This window comes from Crinia signifera, chromosome 8, assembly GCF_055691185.1.
Source record: "Crinia signifera chromosome 8, ASM5569118v1, whole genome shotgun sequence".
In the NCBI taxonomy this organism is placed as follows: Eukaryota; Metazoa; Chordata; class Amphibia; order Anura; family Myobatrachidae; genus Crinia; species Crinia signifera.
This window is the reverse complement of record NC_139224.1, coordinates 111,405,191-111,431,709: the sequence shown is the minus strand read 5'-3', so window position 1 is coordinate 111,431,709 and position 26,519 is coordinate 111,405,191. Positions and strand designations below refer to the sequence as shown.

Genomic DNA, 26,519 nt, shown 5'->3' with positions numbered 1-26,519 from the left:
TCCCTGTGTAAGTTTAGGCGTGAGAGACAGTGGATAATAGTTCCATAAGGCCCAGGGCAAGTTAATTTTAAAAGTAATATTTAGAGTATTGGTGATGTAGGTCTGAATCTTGTCCCAAAAAAGCTGAACAGTGGTACAATACCATAAACAGTGAGCTAACTCCGCCCCCGGTAAGGAACATTTAAAACAATTAGAGTTGTCAGCTACTCCTGTAACTTGTCTTAGTTTAGGGGTATAGTAGGCCCTATGCAGTATCTTATATTGCATTTCAGCGTAAGATGCTGATACTAATTGTTTATTTAATTTTACTGTCAATTTAACTACGTCAAAAATGCTCAACTCGGGGGTTGTATCTTGCCATTTAGCTAATCCAGTAGTATGCTTTGACAAGTCCAATTTTTTTCGTGTTAGATCATAGAGCAGGGAGGTGGATGTTATTCTGTCCTTGCCTGTAATCATTAAGTTATTTAATGTGTTAGTTGACTCAGCTTTGGGTAAGGTGGTAAGCAGCTTAGATATATAGCTTCGGGCCTGGAAATATGCAAAGAGTGGGAAGTTAATATTTGGGAATTTTTCCTTTAGGTTTGATAGTGTGAGCACGCTTGAGCGTTCTGTATCTAAGAATTGGTACACATATTTTAAGCCCCCAGCATACCATTCTCCGAACACATTGTCTGGGCTTCCCTCTTGAAAACCTTTATTATCAATTAGCGGTAAAAAGAGAGAGTAATTAGGGGGTAAACTGAAGCGCCTGCGTATCGTGCGCCAGGCCAGATAAGGGGTAAAGAGTAGGGGGTTAGATCGCACTTCCTGCCCCACACTTAACAATGGCATATGCATGAGTGTTACCAGTGACATATTGGACAGGAAAGCTCTGTCTAGCGTTAGATTAGCATAATGACTCGTCCTTCCTACCCAATCCAGAATATAACGTAGGTTTGAAGCTAAAGCATAGTCTTGGATATTTGGTAAATTAATGCCTCCCAGAGACATGGGCTGCTGAAGCTTAAACAAAGCAATACGCGGTCGTTTCCCTGCCCATATGAAATTTGTGATTGCCTTATTTATTGACATGATCTCTTTCTTGTGTATTAAATACGGTAACATCTGGACCGGATAGAGAAGACGAGGAAAGGAAACCATCTTAAACAATTGACATCTCCCCAGATATGATAATGGAAGGCGTTGCCATCTATCGAAGTCTTTCTTCATTTGAGCTATGAAGTGGGAATAATTCACTAGGTATAGATCGGATATTTGTCTAGGGAAACGTAGACCAAGATAGGTTAAATAGTTTTGTGCCCATCGAAACGGGAATGGTGGTGTCCACCCCTGAGTGGCCTCTGGGTGTAGTGCCAGTGATTCTGTTTTATCAAAATTAACTAGAAATCCTGAGATTTCGTGGAAGTCCGTTAGGATTTGCTGCACTTTTGGGATGGCTTGTTTGGGATTACTAACATACAATAATAGGTCATCGGCAAAGGCCGAGACCTTTATTTCTGAGCGTCCTAATGAGACACCCTTCCATGCTTCTTCTTTCAGGAATACTCTAATCAAAGGGTCCAGGGCTAGGTTAAAAAATAGTGGCGAAAGTGGGCATCCTTGTCGGGTCCCTCTATATAGTGAGAAGTAGGTGGAGTTTATCCCATTGACTGTTACTTGTGCCGTGGGGCAAGAATAAAGCATTTTGAAAATGTTTATGAATCCCTCCCCAAATTGTTGTGTCTGTAGAACCCTTAGAACATGTGACCAGGAAACCCTATCAAATGCTTTGTCCGCATCGCAACTAACTATGATGGCCTCCTTGTTAGCTTGTTGTTGGAATTTATACAAAGCAGCGGTCATCATACGTACGTTATGGACAGATGTGCGCCCCCGTACAAAACCATTTTGAGCCGGATGTAGTATCCTGGGCAAAATGTCTTGAAGTCTTTGCGCTATTAGTTTAGTAAAGATTTTTAAGTCCTGATTTAGCAGGGAAATTGGTCTGTATGACTGAACCTTCAGGTTTGGGAAAGACCACAATTCTAGCCTCTGTGAATCCCCCGGGAGAAGGGTTGCCCGATAGTAAGGAGTTGAATAAGGCCATAAGTGGGGTGTGTAGTTGTTCCTTCGCCATCTGATAATATTCTGAACTAAACCCATCTGGGCCCGGTGATTTACCTTTCTGTAATGATTTAATGATGGATGTCAACTCTAAATCGGTGACGGGGGATGTAAGTGCTTCCCTTTCTTCAGGGGTTAGCATCGGTAGGTCTGCCAACCTCAGGAAATCTGTACCTGCCTCTGGATTGTCTGATTGGGGTGCGTATAGTTGATCATAGTATTTCTGAAACGTCTGTGTGATTTTTAGTGGATCCTCCTCAGTTAGCCCCGAGGATGTTTCTATTTGGAGAACTTGGGAAGGAGTTGTGTGGACCCGGGCTAAGTTGGCCAACAATTTCCCCGCCTTATTGGAGCCTCTATAATATCTATTCCTTTGAATATTATGCGTGAACTGAGCTCTCTCAGTACATAAGGCATCATACGCCTGTTTGGCTGTAGGTACGCGTTTCAGTATTATCTGTTTGGAGTAAGGCATCATAGGCTTCCGTTAAACGAGAACTGCAATCTGCTATAGCACTCGCCAATTTCTTGCGCTTCCTGGCCACATATTCCATAATCTGGCCTCTTATCACTGGCTTAGAGGCTGCCCAAAATAAATTAATGTCTTGCTCATGTTCTGCGTTGTCTTGCATGTACGATTGAATCACATGTTTCAGATGCAACTTAAAGTCACTGGAGTTACTTAAATAGGAGGGGAACCTCCAATTGTAAGAGGTAGGTAGAGGGTTCTTAAGTGATAATGTAAACCATATTGGGGCGTGATCAGATAAAGTAATCAGGTTTATCCCGGAGTCTAGAACTCTATAGTACAGGGATTTTGACATTAACCAATAATCAATCCTGGAGGAGGAGTGGTGGGGGTGGGAATAAAAGGTATATTCCCTGGACACTGGATTGCGACATCGCCATGGATCACATAAACCCAATCCCTCAATTAAAAGTGTTATTGGCGGGGTCTCCTTTCCCTCACCTCCTTCTCCTCTACCTGTGGATCTGTCAAGCCCAGCCGATTGCACACAATTAAAGTCACCGCCTACTATGATCTCACCTTCCGCCCATGTCAGTAATTTAGAATAGACATCTGTGAAAAACACTTTATGTCTGCTCAATGGTGCGTATACTGCAGCCAGTGTGTAAACTGATCCAAGCAGCTTAACTTTAATAAAAATAAAGTGTCCCTCTGGATCCGACCATACATCTCGAATATCATAGGGGAGGTGTTTTCGAAATAAGATCAGTACTCCCCGCTTTTTTGAAGTGAAAGATGCTGCTTTAAATTCCCCGACCCAACTATCCCTCAGAACATTGTTGTCGCTTCTATTCCAATGTGTCTCTTGTATGAATGCAATGTCTGGCTTAGAGCGTTTCAAATGAGCCAGAATCTTTTTCCTCTTAATCGGTGTGTTCAACCCCTCTACATTCCATGAAATAAATTTAAGAGAAGACTGTACTCTAGTGACCTTATTGGTCTCTGTGGCCATTTCTATCCAATACCTGTCCTAAACCACATAACAATAAATGTATAACTTGGGCCTGGTCCCCTTCCCGTCCCAGCAAGCGGGTCGGGGTACCCTGAATAAGTAACATTATAATAGCTTGTACCTGAGGACATAGAGTCATTCGTGTAAGTAACATTAGTAATTATTAACCATATAGTTTTGATTAATTTCAAGAACCAATAACGCAGCCAGGAGAGCTGCATTGTATCTAGGTAATACATCAATCTCACATGAAGGATACTTGTAAGAAAAAATAGTGCAACACCAAAGCACTGTGTCGAAACGTTAACAACTGTCTGTACTGTAAAGTCTACCCAAACATTTCCTGGTAGATATGGGCCAGAGTTCCACCAATCTGAAAAATATGTCACAACGGTGACATCTAAACTCAGCATTCTCTGAGTCATTGAGAATAATAGGAATATAACGTGGTATATAAGTGAAAGGTTTCGAGTCCTAGATTCAACAGGGCAAGGGGCCCCTAACATATAAAGTCTCAAGAGATATACATGTCTGAATGTTACCAGATCCAGATGGTCAATCCGCGTCTGACATTTGTGAAGCAGCACCATCTTTTAAGGAGTCAATGAAGTTTCTTGCCGCTTGTGGGGTGTCCAAGAAGTATGGTCTCCCCTCGTGGACTACTCTCAACTTGGCTGGATAGAGTAAGGCAAATTTCTGTCCCATGTCGAATAGCTGTTTACATGCTGGTGCAAATTCTTTCCTTTGAGCTGCCACGAGGAAAGAGAAGTCTTGAAATAACAAAAGCTTGCTACCTTGGAATTTCAGATCTTTGTGCTTTCTGTATGCATCCAATAGGCGGACCTTGTCTGCATAATTAAGAATTCTTAAGATCACCGGTCTAGGTCTGTCACGTGTATTCTGTCTTTCCGGGCCTATTCGGTGTACTCTCTCGACCACTAATGATCCTTCCTGGGGTACACATCCCAACTCTCTCGGAAGCCAGCTCGACACCAACGGCATAAGCTCTGCGGTCTTTACGGATTCGGGTAGCCCTATGATACGTATATTGTTCCGTCTATTCCTGTTTTCCAGGTCCTCCAGTTTATCGTGGATAGTGGCCACCAATTTTTCCTGTGTTGCTACCAGTGTCTTAGAGGCTGCCAGTTCGTCTTCTAGATCCGAGATTCTCTGTTCAGCTTCCGAGAGCCTCTGTGCATGCTGTGTCAACTGGGTGAGGGTTGAATCAATCGATTGTTGTATAGGTGCCAGCTTTTGATCCAGTAATGAAGCTAAAATAGCCGTGAGTTCTTGTGTGGATGTCGGTTGTGGTCCTGGAGATGATGGTACGTCGGAATCTCCCTCCTGTCCCGACACTGGAGAAGTGGGGGAGTGAGACGCAACCAATTTCCCCCGACTTTTAGACTGCTGTCCACCTTTCTGTGCCCGTTGTGGTTTTGCTACATATTTATCCATGATGTAGGGTAAAATATAGCTGTTATGATAGTATTAGCCTGTTGTGCCACTCGTATTCCTGTATATCGCAGCTCCTCCGACCTGCAGCAGTAAGCCACGCACACAGGCAATTTACAGGTTAATTTCTCAGGATAGGGTCCCTATAATGTAGCACGATGGGGTGATGTATTACACTGAGGATATAGGGCGAAGGCCAATGAAGTGTTTAAGATGTCCTACACAGATAGCAATTAAGGAAGATGCCCAGGGGAGACTAGTATAAAGCTGATGGTAGGTTCAGTGTTTAGCAGTTCAGATATCACAGGTTCTGTAACAGTATGTCGCTTGTCTCCCTGTTCACCAGCTTTAGGTCAGTAGGCCACCCACTACTCACCTGGTAACAGCAGCCGTTTAATTCTTCCCCTCTCTCTTTTGGCTCCTTTAGCTGGGTGGAGGTTTGGGCGCTGTGTCTTTAACTGGCACAGTGTTTCTTTCTGTGTGTGCTGGGGGTCCTGCTCCACCAAATCCAGGCCCTTGTAGGAGTCTAATGGAGAAAGTTTGTGGAGATTTGTTTGTAGGCTGGGGGCTGAAGCAGACAGCCCAGGGTCTGCTATGTGTTGGTACAGCGTTCCCAAGATGGCGGCCGGGCTCCGGGGGTCAGGTGACTTGGATGCCCAGAGACGCATCCACTATTTGATTTATAGGGAGCGCTTAACAGGGGGAGGCCTCCGGAGGTGGTGGGAGATGTGCGGGGAGGAGATGGGTACCTGGGGCGGGTGTAGCAACCCGCGATCTCGTCCACGATGTCCGCGTCCCGGCCCGCTCCAAAATCCAGGTCCCGGCTTTACCGGCCGCTCCGTCGGAGTAGGCCGCAACCCGCAGAGACGCTAGGCAGCGTCTCCCGGCTCCGCTGCTCTACCCGGCGGGCGTCTCCGGTGGCTGGGTGCTTAGATGAGTGAGTGGGGGCTGAGTTTCGGGGGTCCAGGTGTCTGTATTTTGTGGTTTTATCCCGGCCTTGGACGGAGCTTCCCCGATCAGCGTCCGCTCTGGGTCCCGTTCTATGGTGTGTGTCGTAACATGTAATGGGCATTATGGTGTAAATTTTTAATGCGCGCCAATGCCCCTATTTATGAAGCATATTGTGCATTATTGCTCAATCTGTTTGGTATAGTGCAGGCATGTCCAAACTATGGCCCATCATGCATTGACACAGTTTTGCTATTAGGGAATGCTAAAACTTTGTCAAGGCATGCTGTGATGTGTACTTTCACAACAGCTGGAGGGCCACTGTTTGGATATGCCTGGTGTAGTGTGTATTTTGGCTCAATCCATGTGGCACAATGTGAGTTTTGCCTTAATCTGTGTGGCCTAACGTGAATTGTGACTCAATCTGTGTGCCATAGTATGAATTTTGTCTCACTCGGTGTGAATTTTGTCTCATTCCATGTGGCATAATGTGTAAGAGGGAAGTGCAATATAAGGGGGTTACTATTGTGTTGCATGATTTGTATAAGGGGTATATGGTGTGGTAAACTTAGGTGACCACATAATATGTGCTGAAATGTTGTCTACAAAGTTTTGGCTTCAGTATCTTTTTATGACTGGAATACCGCCTAACCCCGCAAGTATCTTAGGACATTGACGTCCTGCGGGTGCACCTTTGGAGTGCACCCGGCAATATATCTCCCTGCATTTTTCTTATCCCAGCCGCATGCCTTTTCCAGGCATATATAATTAGTTGAAAGTATTTACACAAATAGAGACACACCCATGAGCAGACCATCCAAACAGAACACTGGTCACGCCCCCCACATTATTAGGTGCTGGCCACAACCCCTATTATTGCGCATAATAGGCCCTTGATCATTCAGCTCCAGGCCCATTTAGACCTTAATCTGGCTCTGGCGCTGGGAGTGGTGGTGTATAATTATGTGCGCTGGGAGGGATGGATGCTGTATAATTATGTGATCTGGGAGTGGGGGGGAATGGTGTATAATTATGTGGGCTGGGAAGGGGGAATTACATAATTCTGTGTGCTAGGAGTGGAGGGATGGTGTATTTTATGCGCTGGGAGTAAGGAGAATGGTGTATTGTGTACACTGGGAAGGGGGGATGGTGTATAATTATGTGTACTGGGAAGGGGGATGATATATAATTATGTGCATTGGGAGTGCTGGATAGTGTATTATGTAGGCTGGGAAGGTGAGGGTAGCATATAATTATGTGCACTGGAAAGGTGGAATGACATATAATTATGTGCAATGGGAAGGGGGGAATGGTGTATTATGTGTGCTGGGAAGGTGGAATGGCATATAATTATGTGTGCTGGGAGGGGGGAATGGTATATAATTATGTGCGCTGGGGGATGGCGTATAATGTGCACTGGGGGGGTATGGCATAATAATGTGCACTGGAGGGGAAAGAATAGCGTAATTTATGTGCTCTTCAAGGGGGTGGCTTATTAATGTGCACTGGGAGGGGGAATGTGTGCTGGAGAGGGTTGCAGGGCGTCATCAGAGTGCAGCAGCTATAGTGTATTTATACGGAGAGGGGGGTACATTATAGCTGCAATAATGTGGGACTCAGAGAACAGCGGGCGGGTGGAGACAAGGCCACATCTAGTAATAGGGCACTGTGTGTGACGTCCTGGGACTCATATTTTTATTTTATGCACAGATATTATATTTTATACAACATCATGGTACTGGAGTTGACTCAAGGAAGCAGTGCCGCTTGGAGAGAGAACAGCGGGCGAGAGGAGGCGGGGCTGCATCCAGTAGCAAGGCAGGCACTGTACGCTGTTCACCGGGGAGTGGGATGAGGCGGGGCAGCGGATGGCAGCGCAGCTAGCTTCTCATCTCCTCTGCAGTGGAGTGACAGTCACTCTGTGTCTCTGAAATGTGCATCGGGATGTCATGACGTCACCGCGCACATTACTAGAAGCTCAACCTGTGCTGGGGCAGGGCGGGAGGAAGCTGTCAAACCTCATGACTGTTGCGCAGCAAAAAAAATGATGAAGAAAAAAATATGAAGATATGTTAACAGCCCACGTCCAGCAGTTGGAGTCGCAGTCGTTAGTGGTGACTCCTGCTGCCCTGAGTCCTGCCCCGCTCACAGCATCAGAACTTCTGCTGCAGAAGACTACTACCACTGAAAGTCCAGTGGCATCAATTCATTGGTAAGTGAGGCCACTTCCAGAAATTTCCCAGGACAACTTTTAGTCCTCAATCCGCCCCTGCTAACAACCATTGATTTATCAATATATGCGCTCAGCGTCTCCATATTCCCACGGGTGCCGGATGATTGAGATTGGAGGTCACACTAAGGGCATTATTCAGATCTGAGCTCAGTACAAATTTGTTTGGAAAATGGGAAAAACCATGTGCACTGCAGGTGGGGCAGATGTACAAGATGTACAGGAGCCGACTTTCTTGGCTCCTGATTGGCCGCTAGGGGGCCAATAGAATTATTCTGAGGAGAGGCGCCGAGTATGAAATATCTCAGCATCTCTCCTCAGTGCGATGCAGAGAGTGCGGGGAGCGCCGGCAGCATGAAGATTACCTGGACTAAGGCGGACCAAGAGAAGACATCTTCACCATAGGACCAGGTGAGTAGGATTTCCGGTACTTATGTAGTATCTGGGCGCCCGATTTTTCCATAGGATGCGATGCGATGACCCGATTTTTCCATAGGATTCAATGTTAAAATGGACTGAGTCCATTTTAACATGGAATTCAATGGGAAAAAGGGGTCCTTTTCATACCCCTACTATCCAAGTGGGCATGGAGTTGGATATAAACCTGTGGCGAGCGTAGCGAGCCACCGAGCCCGAAGCGTGGCGAGCGTAGCGTGCCCCGCAAGGGGACACAGAAATGCGATGTGCCTGATCCGACCCGATTTCTAAATCGGGCGCCCAGATACTACATAAGTACCGGATTTCCTTCCACAGCTCCACCATGGATTACTTCGGACCCGGACACCGCCATGGACCTGGAGGACGACACGGACCGCCGACATGGACCTTGAGGACAACACAGGACACCAGGACAGAGGGCTACCTACGGGATTAAGATAGGTAAGTATCAGTATGTGCAGTGGCGTAACTATAAATTATGCTCCCCCAAGCCAAAATATTTTTAGGCGCCCCCCCCCCCCATAATGCCCCATACACATTACCTCTCTGTGGCTACCCATGTCCCTTGAAAAAGACTGACCGGGCCGGAAGCTTCTGTGGGGCCGGAAGCTTCGCGCCCCACAGCCCCCCTATATTACATTATACACAGCCCTCCCCATATTACAGTATACACAGCCCTCCCCATATTACATTATACACAGCCCTCCCCATATTACATTATACACAGCCCTCCCCATATTACATTATACACAGCCCTCCCCATATTACATAATACACAGGCCACCCCATATTACATTATACACAGCCCACCCCATATTACATTATACACAGCCCACCCCATATTACATTATACACAGCCCACCCCATATTACATTATACAAAGCCCACCCCATATTACATTATACACAGCCCTCCCCATATTACATTATACACTGCCCACCCCATATTACATTATACACAGCCCCCCCCCTATATTACATTATACACAGCACCCCTATATTACATTATACACAGGCCACCCTATATTACATTATACACAGCACCCATATTACATTATACACAGCCCCCCTATATTACATTATACACAGCCCCCCATATTACATTATACACAGGCCACCCTATATTACATTATACACAGCCCACCCATATTACATTATACACAGCCCACCCCATATTACATTATACACAGCCCACCCCATATTACATTATACACAGGCCACCCTTTATTACATTATACACAGCCCACCCTATATTACATTATACACAGCCCCCCATATTACAATATACACAGCCCACCCTATATTACATTATACACAGCCCCCCATATTACATTATACACAGCCCCCCTATATTACATTATGCACAGCCCACCCTATATTACATTATACACAGCCCCCCATATTACATTATACACAGCCCACCCTATATTACATTATACACAGCCCCCCATATTGCATTATACACAGCCCACCCTATATTACATTATACACAGCCTCCCCCCCATATTACATTATACACAGCCCCCCCCCCCCCATATTACATTATACACAGCACATTCCACATGATAAACAGCCCCCACACACACTAAAGTACAGATTCCCATCATATTACAGACCCCACTCCCCCAGTACACACACAGCACCACAGTAATAAAAGTACCACATTACAGTAGATAAAACACAGCCCCTTCACTCCCCCACTATACAACACTCACCTAGCCTGCTCATTTCTTGGAGGTGCAGGGAGCTAGCAGTGTGGTGAGTGTTTGGGACCAGCATCAGGGCGGCAGCAGCAGGTTACAGGAGCACTGTGCAGGGAGCCCAGCAGTATGGTAGGTGGGGCCAGCATCAGGGCAGCCGGTCACAGGAGCAGGGAGAGCAGGGCTGAGGCCTGCTGCACGGAGCCCATGAGTGTGGTGGGCGGGGCCAGCATCAGGAAGCCCTGACTGAGTGACGGCTCTCCTGCTCCTCAAGCTGCACGGACTTCCTCTCACAGCGCGGTGGCCGGCTGTGTATATTTATCATGAGCAGGCCCCCTCCGGACTGAGGACTGCTCAGCTTCCCGGCTCCTCTGTCTGGCCTCTCCGTGCGGGAGCAGGCGTCCACGCAGCCCCCGCTCCCCCAAGCAGTGGCGGGGGCTGCCTTACACAAGCTACGCCACTGAGTATGTGTGTGTAATGGATGTATTAAAGTTTTATTTTCATTGTGTCAGTGTGTATTTATTGTACTATTTTTATTACTGTGGAACTACAAGTGCCAGCGGGCCCTTTAATGCCCCGCAGGCTGGGACTTGTGGTTCTCCAAGTCCCAGCTTGCGGGGAAGGCTTGCTGGGACTCATAGTTCCACAGTTTTAAACAATAGTTTATTCATCTATTCTTTTACACTGAAATCAGCCCGGTGACCACAGCCCAGGGTCACCGGGGACAGCACCAGGCTTCAGCCTGGTCAGGTAAGTCCTGGAGGGGGGGGACCCCTTCATTGGGGGGGTCCCCACTCCCCCAGGGCCCCTGGTCAGGCTGACCAGTCAGGGGGTTAATGTTTTGGCCGCGGGATCTTATATAATAAGTGTCCCCTGGCTGTGACATTACCCTGCTGGCTGGTTTGGCCTGGGACTGGTTCTTAAAATACGGGGGACCCCTAGTCATTTTGTCCCCCGTATTTTGGGAACCAGGCCTGGACCTGGAACCTGGGGCTGGTTGTTAAAAAATCGGGGAACCCCTATTTGTCGGGTTCCCTGATTTTTAATTACCGGCCCCGGCTCCTTCAGCCTGGTGCTGGTTACAGCTGTGGAGGGGAACCCACACTGTTTTTTTTAAATATTTATTTATTTTTCTATTTTTTTAACACTAAAGCCTGCATGGATCTGACTGATCTGTGCAGGCTTAAAGCAAATACGACAGGAAAATCAAGGTGTATTTTCCTGTCGTATTTTCGTGGCTGTTTAACGCCAATTAGCAGCCGTATTTTTAATACGGCTGCTAAGTAAATCAGGAACCACCATTCTTTTGAATGGTGATTCCTGTCGTATTGTATCGATGGTGTAGACATTCGTATTTGTAAATACAAATAGGAATGTCCCATCTTTAGGAATACTAATTGCTGTATTTTTGGGATAGTAAGTTCCAAAAATACAAATGTGTAAAAAATAGGTGTATTTCTGCCTACGAATACACCTATTTTTTACAAATTCATATTAGTAAATTTCCCCCTTACTATCCCGGAAATACAGCAATTCGTATTCATAGTTACATAGTTACATAGCAGGTAAGGCTGAAAAAAGACTTGCGTCCATCTAGTTCAACCTGGTATAGATATCCATTGCTGATTTGGTAGGTTCTGATATTTTACAGACAGATTATATTTCTTATTTGTACCCATGGATGTTTTTCTCCAGTAAATGTTTGTCCAACTTTGCCTTGAACGCATTTAATGAGCCAGCCATTACCACCTCTCTGGGAAGAGAGTTCCAGAGTTTGACTGTTCCTGACCGTAAAGAAATTCTTTCTACTAGCTGAATGAAATCTTTTTTCTTCTAATCTATAGCACATCAATACGAAGACGAACTGCCGTATTTTCGGGATAGTAAATGTCAAAAATAAGTGTATTTCTGGATACAAATACACCTAATTTTTTACAAATTTCCTTTAGTAAATTTCCTCCAAAATGACAATTAAAACTAAGCTCTCCCATAGCCTCTTAACCCTGTATGTCCTGACGTAAAGTTTTATCGGTCTAGCTAAACCTTAATTTACCATTTGAATGAGCCTGCTTGTTACCGTATAGGAAACAGAGAGTTCCCAGAGTGCTTTCAAAGAAGTCCAACAACATAATATTGTTTATAATGCTTTTTTTATATAGCTGTCATATGATATTCTTTGCAGTATTGAATTCTCATTGAAATCATGGTAATAATTACACATTCATGCTGGAATATGTATAGATTGCGTGAAATTGTAGGTTCCCAGTAGGCAAGCTCACTTGAGCGAAAATAATTGAGCTTTTAATCATCCTGGGTTTAAATACGTATTTCAGGACTGATGTGGTTTTTAATTGTAAGCACTGTGAAAAAAGGAGGAACAAATAATGCAATTTTGTATGTCTTTATTCATTCCCCATTGAAATATATGCTCAGCTCTTCTAATCTTCAGTTATGCAATAAATAAGCAAAAAATAAGATTGTAATTAAGGACTTAAATATGGCTCCTAATGAATTGGATTAGAGGAGGATTTGATATGTTATTTGTGCGCCTTTGCTGCAGAGTTTTAAGTTGCCCCATTTCTTATTGATGATCCATTTATGGTTGAGCTATTTGTACCAGTGATGGAGCAGGCAGCTGCATGAGGGCAGGGCGGATTTAGGAGTTAGGGCACCCCTAGGCACTATACAACAATTACGCCTCACCCCCTGCCTAATATTATTATTATTATAACTGTATTATTTTTATTGATTACTTATAAGCCCTCATTTCATATAGCCAATTTAATGGATTTATAAAAAGCCACTAACTGGCATTTTTTGTATTATGTATAGGACAGTTTACAGGGGCAGCATCTGCATGTCTTATCCATTTACACTCTCTTCAAGATGGAATATGGTGCAGTACAGTGGATATTTTGCAATCACTGGTACATTTCAGGCTGACAGTACAAAAGCATCCAAATCCCGCCCCCAAATGTACCGCCCCTAGGCACGTGCCTCATGTGCCTAATGGGAAGTTTGGCTCTGCGTGAGGGGGATCCGATAAGTCTCCCTTGTGGAGGGAGCACCCGTGACTGATTCCCAGGAGCCCAAGCCAGTAACATCCCCTCCCCTCTTTCATCTTGTTGCTCTGAGCTGTCACCTGCACAGTATGATGCAAGTGTCAGACGCATCACTGTGCTGGGTTAGTGTAGGGCAACATAAGATGTCAATATGTTGGAGCGTGCTGGATGGCAGAGGTTTTGCCGGGTAAACTGCCTGACAGATCTAGCCTGGGGAGACCACTGATGTACAGTATATTACTAGTAAAATAATACACAAATTATTCCGTTATATGTCATGCTCTTTTTCATGTGATTGCATTAACATAACATACCTGTAAACATCTGAATACCTTGCAACTATCCAGTGGTTGAGTGCAGTACATTTTTCATCAATTAAGTTTTCTGCAAGATCAGGTCACCTATAACAACAGCAGCTCACTCATTCCATCATGTCTGATATTCTAGAGCATGGACATGATATCTGAATCTATGTCTGCCACAGTCACAACCAGAGCCATACAACGTTGTGCCTGGTATTGGACTCTAGATGCCAAAGTTGTACTCTAGTAAATAATAATTGCTGTATGCAATTGGTTCCTGAAAGAGCAGGTAGCAGAGCCGGCCCTAGGCATAGGCAAACTAGGCAATTGCCTAGGGCATTTGGAAGGCCTAGGGGCACCAGCAGCTTCTGCTGATTAAAATGATATGCAACATGCCTATATCTGCCCATGCTGAAGCCCGGGGCTGTCCTCGATGCCCCTGGGCAGTGGGCATCGAGCTGATAAATGGTGTAAAAAAATAGATGAAAAACTATTATCTTATACCGTGGAACTATGAGTCCCAGCAAGCCTCCCCACATGTAGCATATTTGTTTCTGCAAACAACCACAACCCATATGATGTGTGTGACACTGCTTCATGTCATTTGAATATTGTCTGATACCACCCTTTCTTCTAGTGCCTCTGCGCTGTAAATGTTGATGGTGTCATATTCAGCAAATAGGGATACCCATATGGAGCAGTAGTCTAAATGTATGATTATATAAAATAGACTGCAGAAAACTGGGTACAATCCACACCACATATTAAATTTGAGACACTTTTTCCTCAGTAATTTTTTAATACTATAAGAAGGAACTTTACAATAGTGTCATAGATATCAACACAGGCAGTTGCTCTCAGAACTCGCACGTGCATTTTTTATCACACTGTTTTCACTTGTGTCTATGTTTTATGTTGTATGTCATATTTCGCTCTTTTTAAATAAAACAACCAATAAAAGGTATATTTTATGACTCTCTTTTCTTATAAATGGTGCACCACCATAAGACAAACCTTTTCTCTTCTCGAATAAAGTCAACTCTGGTGCAACCAGGTCTTATGGTTGATCAAGGTACTGGAGATCCTTCAGAGACAGTCTAAAGGTGAAACTGTAAACAAAATGTAAAAGTGAACTCACCGCAAACAAAGAATGACCTAGTTGTAAACATAACAAAGAGTGCCACGCAAAAACACAATAAAACACCACACAACAAGACACAGCAAACGACACAAAGATACGGGTGCTCACAATACCCTGCGTGGGTGAGAATTAAACCAAAAGGAAGCACAGACCTAACGCAATCCTCTGGCAGACCCAGATGAAATGTACCAATGTGGACCAGAGAGATATAACAATACTATCCACAAGGTATCTGGCAAAAACAAGTAGGAAAGGAATATACCAGGGCTCCAGATGGAGCACTTACAGTGTCCCAGGAATGGGACTTTAATCAGGAAGGAATGTCCAGGAGCAAATGAGACCAGAAGCTGCTGCAGGAAACTGGAACAAACTGGAGGGCCAGAGAATACCACCAAGGTGGAACTAGACTGCTGGAAGCAGTAAGCAAGACATACTAGAAGCTGGGCACAAGACATAGGTGCTGAAGTAGAAGCTATAGCCTGCTCCAGGGTCTGGGTTTGCTGGGACTATAACAGGAGCAAACATCAATCAGCACTGCTGGAGAAGCTCCAGCATCCTGTAGCACAGATTACCCCCAGGTGAGCTGCCAGACCAGATAATGAGCTCAATCAGGCAAGAGCCTTGTATGTAAAACAGTCACACAGGGTAGAGCTGCAATAGCACAGACTCACCACAGGAGGCCACCAGAGTCCCATACCAGAAACAGAATCTTGGAAAGCTCACAGAAACTGACATAAAAATAATGAGCCACAGCGGTGGCTCATGACAGATGGTACCTGTACCTGATGATCTATCCAAACACCGGAAATTACTTTTCAGCACCTCAAAGGTGCTTTCCACAACATTGCGGGTAGCAATGTGTGCATCATAGTATCCAGTGGCATAACAATGGTGAGGCAGACCCTGCGGCAGCTTGGAGGAGCAAGTTCTGGTGGGGTCTGTGGGGAGTGCTGGGTCCAAAGGCCATGCACCATCTTTCCTCCCTCCTCCATCTTGTGCACCATGCACTGGCATAAGTACTGAGGGTGCAGATGGTTGGAGCTGTTTTCAGGGTCCGTGGCTCCCCCTGCACCCAGCCACAAAGCTAGCTGCTAATAACATCCGCTGTTGAGCCACTGAGACGTGCAGACTGACCTGCCATCTCAACACAAAAAGAACAAGATGCCGTCCCCAAATCCAGCTGCCGCCTCCTGGTAAGCAATGCTCCGGTGCCTCTGACAGTCTGACTGCTCCTGGTATTCTGCATTCAAGCTGCGTGTGAGGAGAGACAGGCAGGTCAGAATGAAAGTATTCTTCTTTGGGAGGAAGGAGGAATTCATGCCCCTGGTTCCTCTACATCTATACTCTATGTGTGTGGCCATGTAATGTTTTGGTGTATGTCATTGTGCCCCTGGTGTCCATGTAATGTGTGGGTGTGTGTGTCAATGTGCCCCTGGTGCCCATGCATGCAATGTGTGGGTGAGTGTGTCAGTGTGCCCCATGTGCCCATGCAATGTGTAGGTGAGTGTTTCAGTGTGCCCCTGGTGCTCATGCAATGTGCGTCAGTGTGCCCATGCAATGTGTGTGTGCCTGTGTGCCCCTGGTGCCCATGTAATGTGTGTGTGTCAGTGTGCCCCTGGTGCGCATGCAATGTGTGTGTCAGTGTGTCCCTGGTGCCCATGCAATGTGTTTTCAGTGTGCTCCTGGTGCCCATGCAATATGTGTGTGTGTGTGTCAGTGTGCCCCTGGTGCCCATGCAATATGTTTGTGTGTGTTTGTCAGTGTGTCCCTGGTGCCCATGCAATTTGTGTGTTTCAGTGTGCCCATGCAATGTGTGTGGTGGTGTGTGTCAGTGTTCCCCTGGTGACTCCCTGTAGTGCCACGATGCATGCAGTGAAGTGCTATGGGGCCCACAGAGTTCTAGTTACGGCCCTGTCACCATGGGCAGCATTGCGCCACCCTGGCTGTATGTATTGCCAAAATGTGTGGGAGTGGGAGTGTGTGTGTGTGTGGGGGGGGGGGGGGGGGGGGCTCTAGAAACTTTTTAGCATGGAGGAGCAAAATTTCTAGTTACACCACTGGTAGTATCGGTGCTGTGCAGGGCCTTGTGGGTTACACAGAGGTATCATGAGCCAAAGTAGACACCCATATCCCGAGTCACCTATAAAAAAAATATGGGTGTTAGAGTGTAAGGTACCATGGGCCTTATTCTGGTTTACTCGCCCCCCCTGCATGTACATGCCGGGGAACGAAGTTTTGCGACTGCGCATAGTAAGTTATGCGCATGTGCAGACACTGTGTGTGATCGGCCACGGCGAATAGATTATTCACCGGGCACTCGCACAAAACAGTGTGGGCAGGGGGTGTGGGGATTCGTCCATGGGAACACCCATCCTTTCATGGGCGTTCTCATGGTAACTCCCCCATTGACGCCGGTGCGGGGGGCGAGAAGCTGATGTCAGCAGATGTCAGCTGCTCGTCAGCTTCCCATACAGACACTCGCAGATGTAAGATACCAAAGAGGTGTCTAAGATTTGCGAGCATTTCAAAAATCATTTGATGGTTGGCTGCGAATGGATGATTATGCATTATGAGGCAGATGTATCATAGCAGCGCTTATCGCGCCGCTATGATACTTCCTGCTTCGCCTCAATAGCGAGGCGAAGCAGGAAGGGGGAGCGCTAACTCCCCCCTTCGGCGATGTCCCTTTCTGGAGATAGCGCATCAGTTAATACTGATGCGCTATCTCCTGTCCCCCGGCCGGCCGCACTGGGCATGCGCGAGATCTCGCTGTTCACGCAAGATCCCCAGCGCAGCCCAGACCTAACAGCAGGGACAGCGCTGTCCCTGCTGTTTAGATAGGGCTTCGCCAGCCTGATGCTGGCAAAGCCAAAGCAGGCTCCGTGCGGAACGGTCAGCGATGCTGACCGTTCATACATTCGGCCTGCTATCATTTTGATAGCAGCGCCGATATGGACAGGGGCGCATAGCGCCCCTGTCCTTTACCGCATCTCACCTGCTTCATACATGGGGGAGAAGCGGTATCAGTGCACATAACGTGCGCTGATACCCCTTCTCCCCCATAACGACGGATCATACATCTGCCCCACAGTTTGTTAAAGATATGTAAATTGTAACACATTAATAATGTTAAATTAGAGTAATGAGATCTCACATATTAACAAAAACATGTTTGTACCACCCACAAACTACCTAATTTACAAACACTTCCACATGGAATGTTGCTAGATTAGAGGTGGAAACATGCCATTTGATATATAGGTGACATGTACATGATTTAAAGCATTACACTACATAAGCACACCACTATACTGGTGTTTAGTGTAGTTTTTCATGTTAAACATTTTCTGCATACACTATAGATAGAGGCAAATACATTAATAAAATGTAAATATGTATTTACCAAGTAGCCAGCCCTTGGGCATGGGGCCTTACTCAGATCTGAGCTCAGTACAAATTTGTTTGGAAAATGGGCAAAACCATGTGCAATGCAGGTGGGGCAGATGTAACATGTATAAAGAGAGTTAGATTTGTGTGAGTTATTTTTTTCTGTGCAGGGTAAATACTGGCTGCATTATTTCTACACTGCAATTTAGATTTCAGTTTCAGCACACCCCACCCAAATGTAACTCTCTTTGCACATGTTACATCTGCTCCTCCTGCAGTGCACATGGAGCCCATTTTCCAAACAAATTTGTACTGAATTCAGAATAAGGCCCAGGGTGCGCTCCTCGAAGTGGTCGTAAAAGCCAGAGTGACGCAGGATATAGGCATCATGGCAGTTCCCGGGTAGCCTGCAACCACACTTAGAATTTTCAGGTTGGCATCACATACCACCTGCACGTTGAGGGAGTGATGCCCACATCTATTGATGAAGACGTACCCTCTTACGTGTGGGGCATGAATCCCGTGTGGGTGCAGTCCGGTTTTTGGATACATCATCAGGTACAGTGCTACATTAGGGAATGCTGAGAGCTGATAGAATTCCGTATTCAGGTCCTGCCTCTAGGACTCACAGTGTGAGATTTAATAGGATGAGAGATTCAGAAAGTGAGAGATTTGATAAGAAATCTCCAGTTTTTTTACAGCAGCTATCATTTACACTGCAAAACCAGTTTGATTTTGCAGTGTAAATGATTGATTGATTTAAAAAAAACTGGAGATTTCGGTACTCTTTACCTAGAAGGGCGCCCATCGCGGCCATCGCATGTACCAAAAAATCGCATGCGATGCGACCGACGCGATTACCGCGATTTCCCATAGGGAACAATGTTAAATGTCCCAATTGATCCGATTTTCCATAGGGAACAATGTTAAAAGGCACACAGAGGCCAAATAGCCACCCTGAAGTGTGAAATGGCCCCCCCAATTGTTAACGCCACCCCACGATCAACGTCAACCTGAAGCGTGGTGAGCGCAGCGAGCCCGTGAGGGGCGGCGGTACGCGTCCTACGACCTTTTCATACCCCCACTATCCACGTCGGCGTGAATTTGAGAATAGAAAGTGTGGCGAGCGCAGCGAGCCACCGAGCCCGAAGCTCGCCACACTTTCTATTCTCAACTCCACGCCGACGTGGATAGTGGGGGTATGAAACGGTCGTAGGACGCGTACCGCCGCCCCTCGCGGGCTCGCTGCGCTCGCCACGCTTTGGGTTGACATTGTTCGTGGGGTGGCGTTAACAATTGGGGGGGGCATTTCACACTTCAGGGTGCCTATTTGGCCTCTGTGGGCCATTTAACATTGTTCCCTATGGAAAATCAGGTCAATTGGGACATTTAACATTGTTCCCTATGGGAAATCGCGGTAATCGCGTCGGTCGCATCGCATGCGATTTTTTGGTCGCATGCGATGCGACCGACGCAATTTTTTTTCCTTACGATGCCCAAGATCAAAATCGTGGGCGCCCTTCTAGGTAAAGAGTACCGAGATTTCTTACCAAATTTCCCACTTTCTGAATCTATCATCCTATTAAATTTCACCCAATATGTGGGAATGTGATATACAGTATATGCATCACAGCTTCTTCAAGGCATATAACACCTGAGTTAAATGCTTAGAGAAAGTGGCTTGTGACACTTCATAGTTGGCAGCCCAAAAAAGCTCCAAATAATTTCTCACCTGCTCATATAAGTTCAACAGGTTATTGCGGCTTAGCCGAAACATCCCCACCACCTGTTATTCTGAGAGGGAGTCCAGGTACACGGTCTGGCAGGTTCTCTAGGCACTTATAAACATTCCATTTTTCAAGAAGATGTACCCAAAAAAAGAAAAAAAAAAGGGCCACAATAGTGTAATTCTGTTATTGGCAATATTAAGGTGACTTGATATTGTAGATGTATTAATTTGTACCAAATCAATTGGTCTACAAAGCATGTAGACAACAGCACATAATGGGAGGGACGATGCATGTCACTATGGATAAACACCTCTTTCTATTCTCCTTCTCCGGATAAAGTGGAATCTTATCTCAGAAGGATACTGTAAAAAGGACATCATGGTGCAGAATATCCACATTTATTAAAACACAATAAAAACAGATGGCAGTAGTAGATAAGGCACACTTTTTCTTCAAACTAATTGGTTTTGACAGGTCCACGCCCCCTTTTATACAGTTTGTCCACGCCCTTTTATACACTATGTTATCAAACGTGATAGCGTGTGATAGCCCGTATCACGTTTGATATGAAAGTGGTATAAATAATATTAACCCCCGTATTAAAATATAATTGGTTTGATACTGTAACTTCATACACTGATATTGGTTATGTGAAATAACACATATATAAAGCTCGCTTAATGTTATCTTAATCAGCTGGTAGAATTTCTAAACATAATGCTAATTTGATTTGTGTAGGCTGTCTCGCAACACCGATCATCAAAACAACGTATTAAAGCCGGGGAGTTTTTGCGGCTTTGATAAATATTATAAAGCTTTGAAAAATAAATTTAAAAGATCCGATGTGAGAAAATGGTTACAAGAGCAAGACGCGTACACATTGCACAAACCGGCTAGAAAAAACTATAAAAGGAATATGATATGCGTATCGGATATAAATCAACAGTGGCAATGTGATTTGGTATCGATCATAGATCTTTCACAGTGAATAATACAGTCAGATCATTACCAACTATAATAACACTTACCCTAGAACGAGCCAAAAGCGCTACAACGAAGTGTCTGACCAACCGTGTATCAAAAATAAATAAAATAAAAATAAAAAGTTATATTCCACACGATAACTTCCACAGCGTCTAAGGCCATTCTTGCTTTTAAAATAAATGAAATATCCGCGTACATAACAAAGAGGTCTGGGTGTACATATGTTATGCATTTAAAGACAGGGGCCTGAGAAATGGCATATTGTTTTACACACACGTCAACCCATTTTGACTGATGATTGTAATTTTCAAAAGTAATTTTAAACACCGGATCCCATAGTCTTTGAAGACGTTGATATTTACGTATGACGCAATTAGCGTAGACAGCACAGCAGGGCTGGTAACAATTATATTCATTAGAAAGATCATACCTCTGAAAAAAACATTTTCACATGCCTATCAGCTTAATTAGTTTAGACAGAACAAAGAAAGGCCATGAAATCTTTGCAACAGAGCATGAGTGGCATCTAGTGGCCATGTATTGCAGTTGCAAGCAAGTTCCAGACGGAGCTAGAGACTACAGAATTAACTTATATATAATATATTTAACTGAACATTATCAATGCTGATAAATAAAGTATCTATATACAGTATATATATATATATATATATATATATGTGTGTAATGTGATGGTATCATTATATTATGTGATGAATAAAACATGGATAATGTGCTATATTATTTAAATCAAAAATATATTTTAGAAATAAAAAAAAAATAATGTCTAGCGATTCATGAAGCACAACCACGTCACTAATATTCTATATATAATCACAGCTGTAGCGTCAACGTAGTATATATTTTAAATTAAAAATTGAAGGATGTTGTTGATGGTGTGCCATATCTGTCATTTATTAATAAGAATTATTAATAATAAGAATAAGGGTTTTTATACAGGGCAATTTAGTGTCGAGCAAAATATTCTAAACACAGCTGTGTTTTGTACAATATGCTATATTATTTAAATCAAATATATATATATATATATATATATATATATATATATATATATATATATATATATTTGTTATGTCTGTCTATGCCTTTGGAACACAACTCATGAATATTCAAATGAGACAAATGCAACACAGATGTGTTAACTGACTGAAACGTATAAATATGTTCTCCATGGGACCAGACAACTACCAGGCATCTGCCACACATTGAGGTTGAAGGTCTTCACACACACAAGCTATTCAAGACAGAGAACTTGAAGTTTTGTTCCAGAACAGAGGGTAAGTCTATTTTAAATTTCTAAATAACTATATATATATATATATATATATATATATATATATATATATATACAATATTTCTAAATAGCGTAGTTTTAATATTTTATAATAGTATTAACAATGTATTATGCATGCTGGGTGTTTGTAGTTGATAACCGGCCATTTGTATGTGTAGATCTGTGATTAGTGTGTTGTATATAGCGATTTAAAATGATAACCGGCCATTTGTATGTGTAGATCTGTGATTAGTGTGTTGTATATAGCGATTTAAAATGTATTATTTAGAGCCAGCGGCTTTAACACGCTTTTAAATAATCTTAAAATGTAGCTTGTTGGTGTATGCTAGTTATTACGGGGGCCTAGGCTGTATAGAGACTTACGCTGGTTTAGTATGTTGTGGAATTACAAAGCTGGCATGGCTGACCTCAATTTTGCTATTAGGACTTGTTAATACAATGGCAATGCATGCGGGTGTTTGTAGTTGATAACCGGCCATTTGTATGTGTAGATCTGTGATTAGTGTGTTGTATATAGCGATTTAAAATGTATTATTTAGAGCCAGCGGCTTTAACACGCTTTTAAATAATCTTAAAATGTAGCTTGTTGGTGTATGCTAGTTATTACGGGGGCCTAGTCTGTATAGAGACTTACGCTGGTTTAGTATGTTGTGGAATTACAAAGCCCGGCATGGCTGCCCTCAATTTTGCTATTAGGACTTGTTAATACAATGGCAATGCATGCGGGGGTGTTTGTAGTTGATAACCGGCCATTTGTATGTGTAGATCTGTGATTAGTGTGTTGTATATAGCGATTTAAAATGTATTATTTAGAGCCAGCGGCTTTAACACGCTTTTAAATAATCTTAAAATGTAGCTTGTTGGTGTATGCTAGTTATTACGGGGGCCTAGTCTGTATAGAGACTTACGCTGGTTTAGTATGTTGTGGAATTACAAAGCCCGGCATGGCTGACCTCAATTTTGCTATTAGGACTTGTTAATACAATGGCAATGCATGCGGGGGTGTTTGTAGTTGATAACCGGCCATTTGTATGTTTAGATCTGTGATTAGTGTGTTGTATATAGCGATTTAAAATGTATTATTTAGAGCCAGCGGCTTTAACACGCTTTTAAATAATCTTAAAATGTAGCTTGTTGGTGTATGCTAGTTATTACGGGGGCCTAGTCTGTATAGAGACTTACGCTGGTTTAGTATGTTGTGGAATTACAAAGCCCGGCATGGCTGACCTCAATTTTGCTATTAGGACTTGTTAATACAATGACAATGCATGCGGGGTGTTTGTAGTTGATAACCGGCCATTTGTATGTGTAGATCTGTGATTAGTGTGTTGTATATAGCGATTTAAAATGTATTATTTAGAGCCAGTGGCTTTAACACGCTTTTAAATAATCTTAAAATGTGGCTTGTTGGTGTATGCTAGTTATTACGGGGGCCTAGGCTGTATAGAGACTTACGCTGGTTTAGTATGTTGTGGAATTACAAAGCCCGGCATGGCTGTCCTCAATTTTGCTATTAGGACTTGTTAATACAATGGCAATGCATGCGGGGGTGTTTGTAGTTGATAACCGGCCATTTGTATGTGTAGATCTGTGATTAGCGTGTTGTGTTTGGTATACAGATTTTGTGCACACAAATTCTTTTATGATTGCTGAATGATGTATGTTGTTATCAACAGTGACATCTAGTGGTTGTTGCAGAAAATACCTTTGAACTTAAGCTATCAACAAAACCTCAACATGCAGGTGTGTATATGATATTTACAATAGTTTAACAATAGCTTATTGTATTGTTATTTCAACTTATTATTATTATTTATTACAGAGAAAGGAATACAAAACCATTAATGCAAATAAAATAAGTCTCAGAGACTTTCAAGATTTACCCAGCTTTCAACAGCAGTCAAATGAGCAGACAAATACGTGTAAGTTTACAGATCAAAGACACATTGTTGTTGGTGGTTATAAATGTTACTCTGTTGGTGTTAATTATCAAGCGCCCTATTGGTATTAATGTTACACGTGTTGATTGTATTTTTCGTTCTACAAAATTGTTGTGTTAATTTTTATTTTATTTTTTATGTATATATTATTTTTTATTAAATTGTTAATCCCATAAATCAGTTTCAGATGTCACAAATGACGCATCTGAAGTTGGATCATATGGTTCGGATTTCACAGTCGGGCCGGATCTGACGACATTCGAAAACCCATACGCAGCATACTCTGATTTGTCCGAATCGCAAAAATGTAGGTGATCATAAGCCGTCAAAAAAAAAATGTGATGTATGTTAAAAAAAATGTGATATATTATTATTTCCAAAAATATGTCTCTCTCTCTCTCTCTCTCTCTCTCTCACGCTATCTCGCGCGAACTCTCACGTTCTCACTCATATATATATATATATATATATATCCTGTTATATTCATTTTTATACAGCCTGTGATATTAATGTGTTATTTGTTCTCTGTTAGTATCGCCGATTATGTCGAAATCTGATGCAGAACACATAATGGATGATCTCTGGAATTTACCATCGGCAAAACACTATAAACAGCTATACCAGACCCCGGCTATACAAGGTGAATTTTGACGATTGGATGGTGATGTTTTTATAATGTGTTTTTGTGTTAAATGTTACATATCGTCGCAAAATCATGAATAGTGTCCACAGGAGTTGTTGTTATCATGACTTAAATGACGGTTTTTTTTTTTTTTTTTTTTCTCAAGTCGGCGAATGTGTCATTAATTGATAATATATGTATTACAGATGACATAGCTAGCCGGTATGAACCTACGGTACCTAGGGCCGATACGTGTGAAGCGGGACCATCCGGATACAGAGAACCGACATCGAGTGTTGGATCAAACGCCAAACAACCCAACAGCACATTGGCTAAAGGAGCAAAAAGAACCCAGATCAGCGATCAAGCTTTCTGGTCATTGTTTAAAGGAACCATGCCGGCGCAAACCTTTGACAAATACCCGTGTATGTTTATTTATTTGGTTTCTTATATAGCACAACATTTACCACTGTTCTTTACAAATGGAAACCACAGGTATTAAACAGACTGTGTAGATGAAAACCGACAAGGAAGGTGGGGGTTGGGAGGTCTGAAGTTGTTATAAAGCGACTGTCTTTGTGGCCGCGTATGTGTAACTAAAACGGTGTGATTTTTATTACAGTAGGAACCACGCCGATGGAAAGATCTGGCAAATATTCAGGTGTGTAATGTAATGTTTATTTATTTAGTTTCTTATATAGGACCGCGTTCATCATTGTTCTTTACAAATGGAAACCACAGGTGTTAAACAGACTGTGTAGATGCAAACCGACATGGATGGAGTGGGTGTTTTGGGAGGCGGGTCTGAAGGTGTTATAAAGCGGTTGTCTTAGTGTCCGCGAATGTGTAACTAAAACGTTGTTATTTTTTATTTACAGCGGATCCGCGACGATTCGCAAAAATGATAGCAGCGGCCGGGGTTGCTCAACCACTCAATGCTGAAATGGATGGGGGTGAATCAGCTAAAACGGTGATCGACCCACAACTTCAAGAAGATGTATCAAGGGCCGAGATCATGGCCACCGAGCGCGACGATTTCAAGCCAAGCAAGCGGAGAATTACAAAAAGTCGAGTCGGTCAAGAAAACAAGGCCGATTTATCAGACCTTAAAAGAAGATTGAAATATTCGGAAGGTAGACCCGTGAGATAAAGAATTGCATTACAAACAGTGCCAACCGTGAGTAATGTGGATTACCCGCACGCATTTACAACACCTGCAACACCTACTGAATCCGACATTGACATTGCCGGTAATACAAAGACTGTGAAGACTCGTAAAACTTTACGACTGTCAAGAGAGAGATACACGCCGCTGACGGATGATGATGTCATCGTAATTTCAGACACGCAGGAACATCATACTACAGAAACGCAAAGCGTGGGCAGTAACACGCCTGCAGCTACATTATCCGCTAATGATGAGGACTTAAATGGGCAAACATTTTTTATCACCCCTAGTGAAGAGTCAGGCTCAGATACACCACAGAATGATGATGAGGCTGTAACATCTGTAGCCGGAATCCCTGATAAAGTAATGGGTGATGATTACACAAAACTACCCAGTGTTTTTACCACGGTCGGCGAGGCAACCGCATCGGGCGGTGCGGATGCCCCGCCGACCGTGGTATCGACAGACATAGTTGATGGGGTTCAGAATGTGGAACAATTAGGACAAGATGCGGAAA

General features: G+C 43.6%; 2 protein-coding genes across 3 annotated transcripts in view; both read left to right on the top strand.

Annotated features, from left to right (window-relative positions):
• Positions 1–26,519, top strand: part of LOC146026374 (dimethylaniline monooxygenase [N-oxide-forming] 2-like) — a 149,410-nt gene that overhangs the window by 43,432 nt on the left and 79,459 nt on the right. The window lies entirely within an intron of this gene.
• On the top strand, positions 8,057–25,989 carry LOC146027271 (uncharacterized). Its single transcript, XM_083158210.1, has 8 exons — positions 8,057–8,199; positions 20,715–20,745; positions 24,095–24,194; positions 24,394–24,519; positions 24,745–24,852; positions 25,041–25,259; positions 25,457–25,495; positions 25,713–25,989. Exons 1-8 carry the CDS (start codon positions 8,057–8,059, stop codon positions 25,982–25,984), a joined length of 1,038 nt encoding a protein of 345 aa, XP_083014336.1. The 3' UTR covers positions 25,985–25,989.

Bases quoted from the DNA above. Each gene is read 5' to 3' on its own strand.
- LOC146027271 (XM_083158210.1), top strand. From the start codon at position 8,057: ATGTTAACAGCCCACGTCCAGCAGTTGGAGTCGCAGTCGTTAGTGGTG. The intron at 24,853-25,040 runs GTGAATTTTGAC...TATGTATTACAG, and splicing joins CCAGACCCCGGCTATACAAG to ATGACATAGCTAGCCGGTAT. The intron at 25,496-25,712 runs GTGTGTAATGTA...TTTTATTTACAG, and splicing joins AAGATCTGGCAAATATTCAG to CGGATCCGCGACGATTCGCA.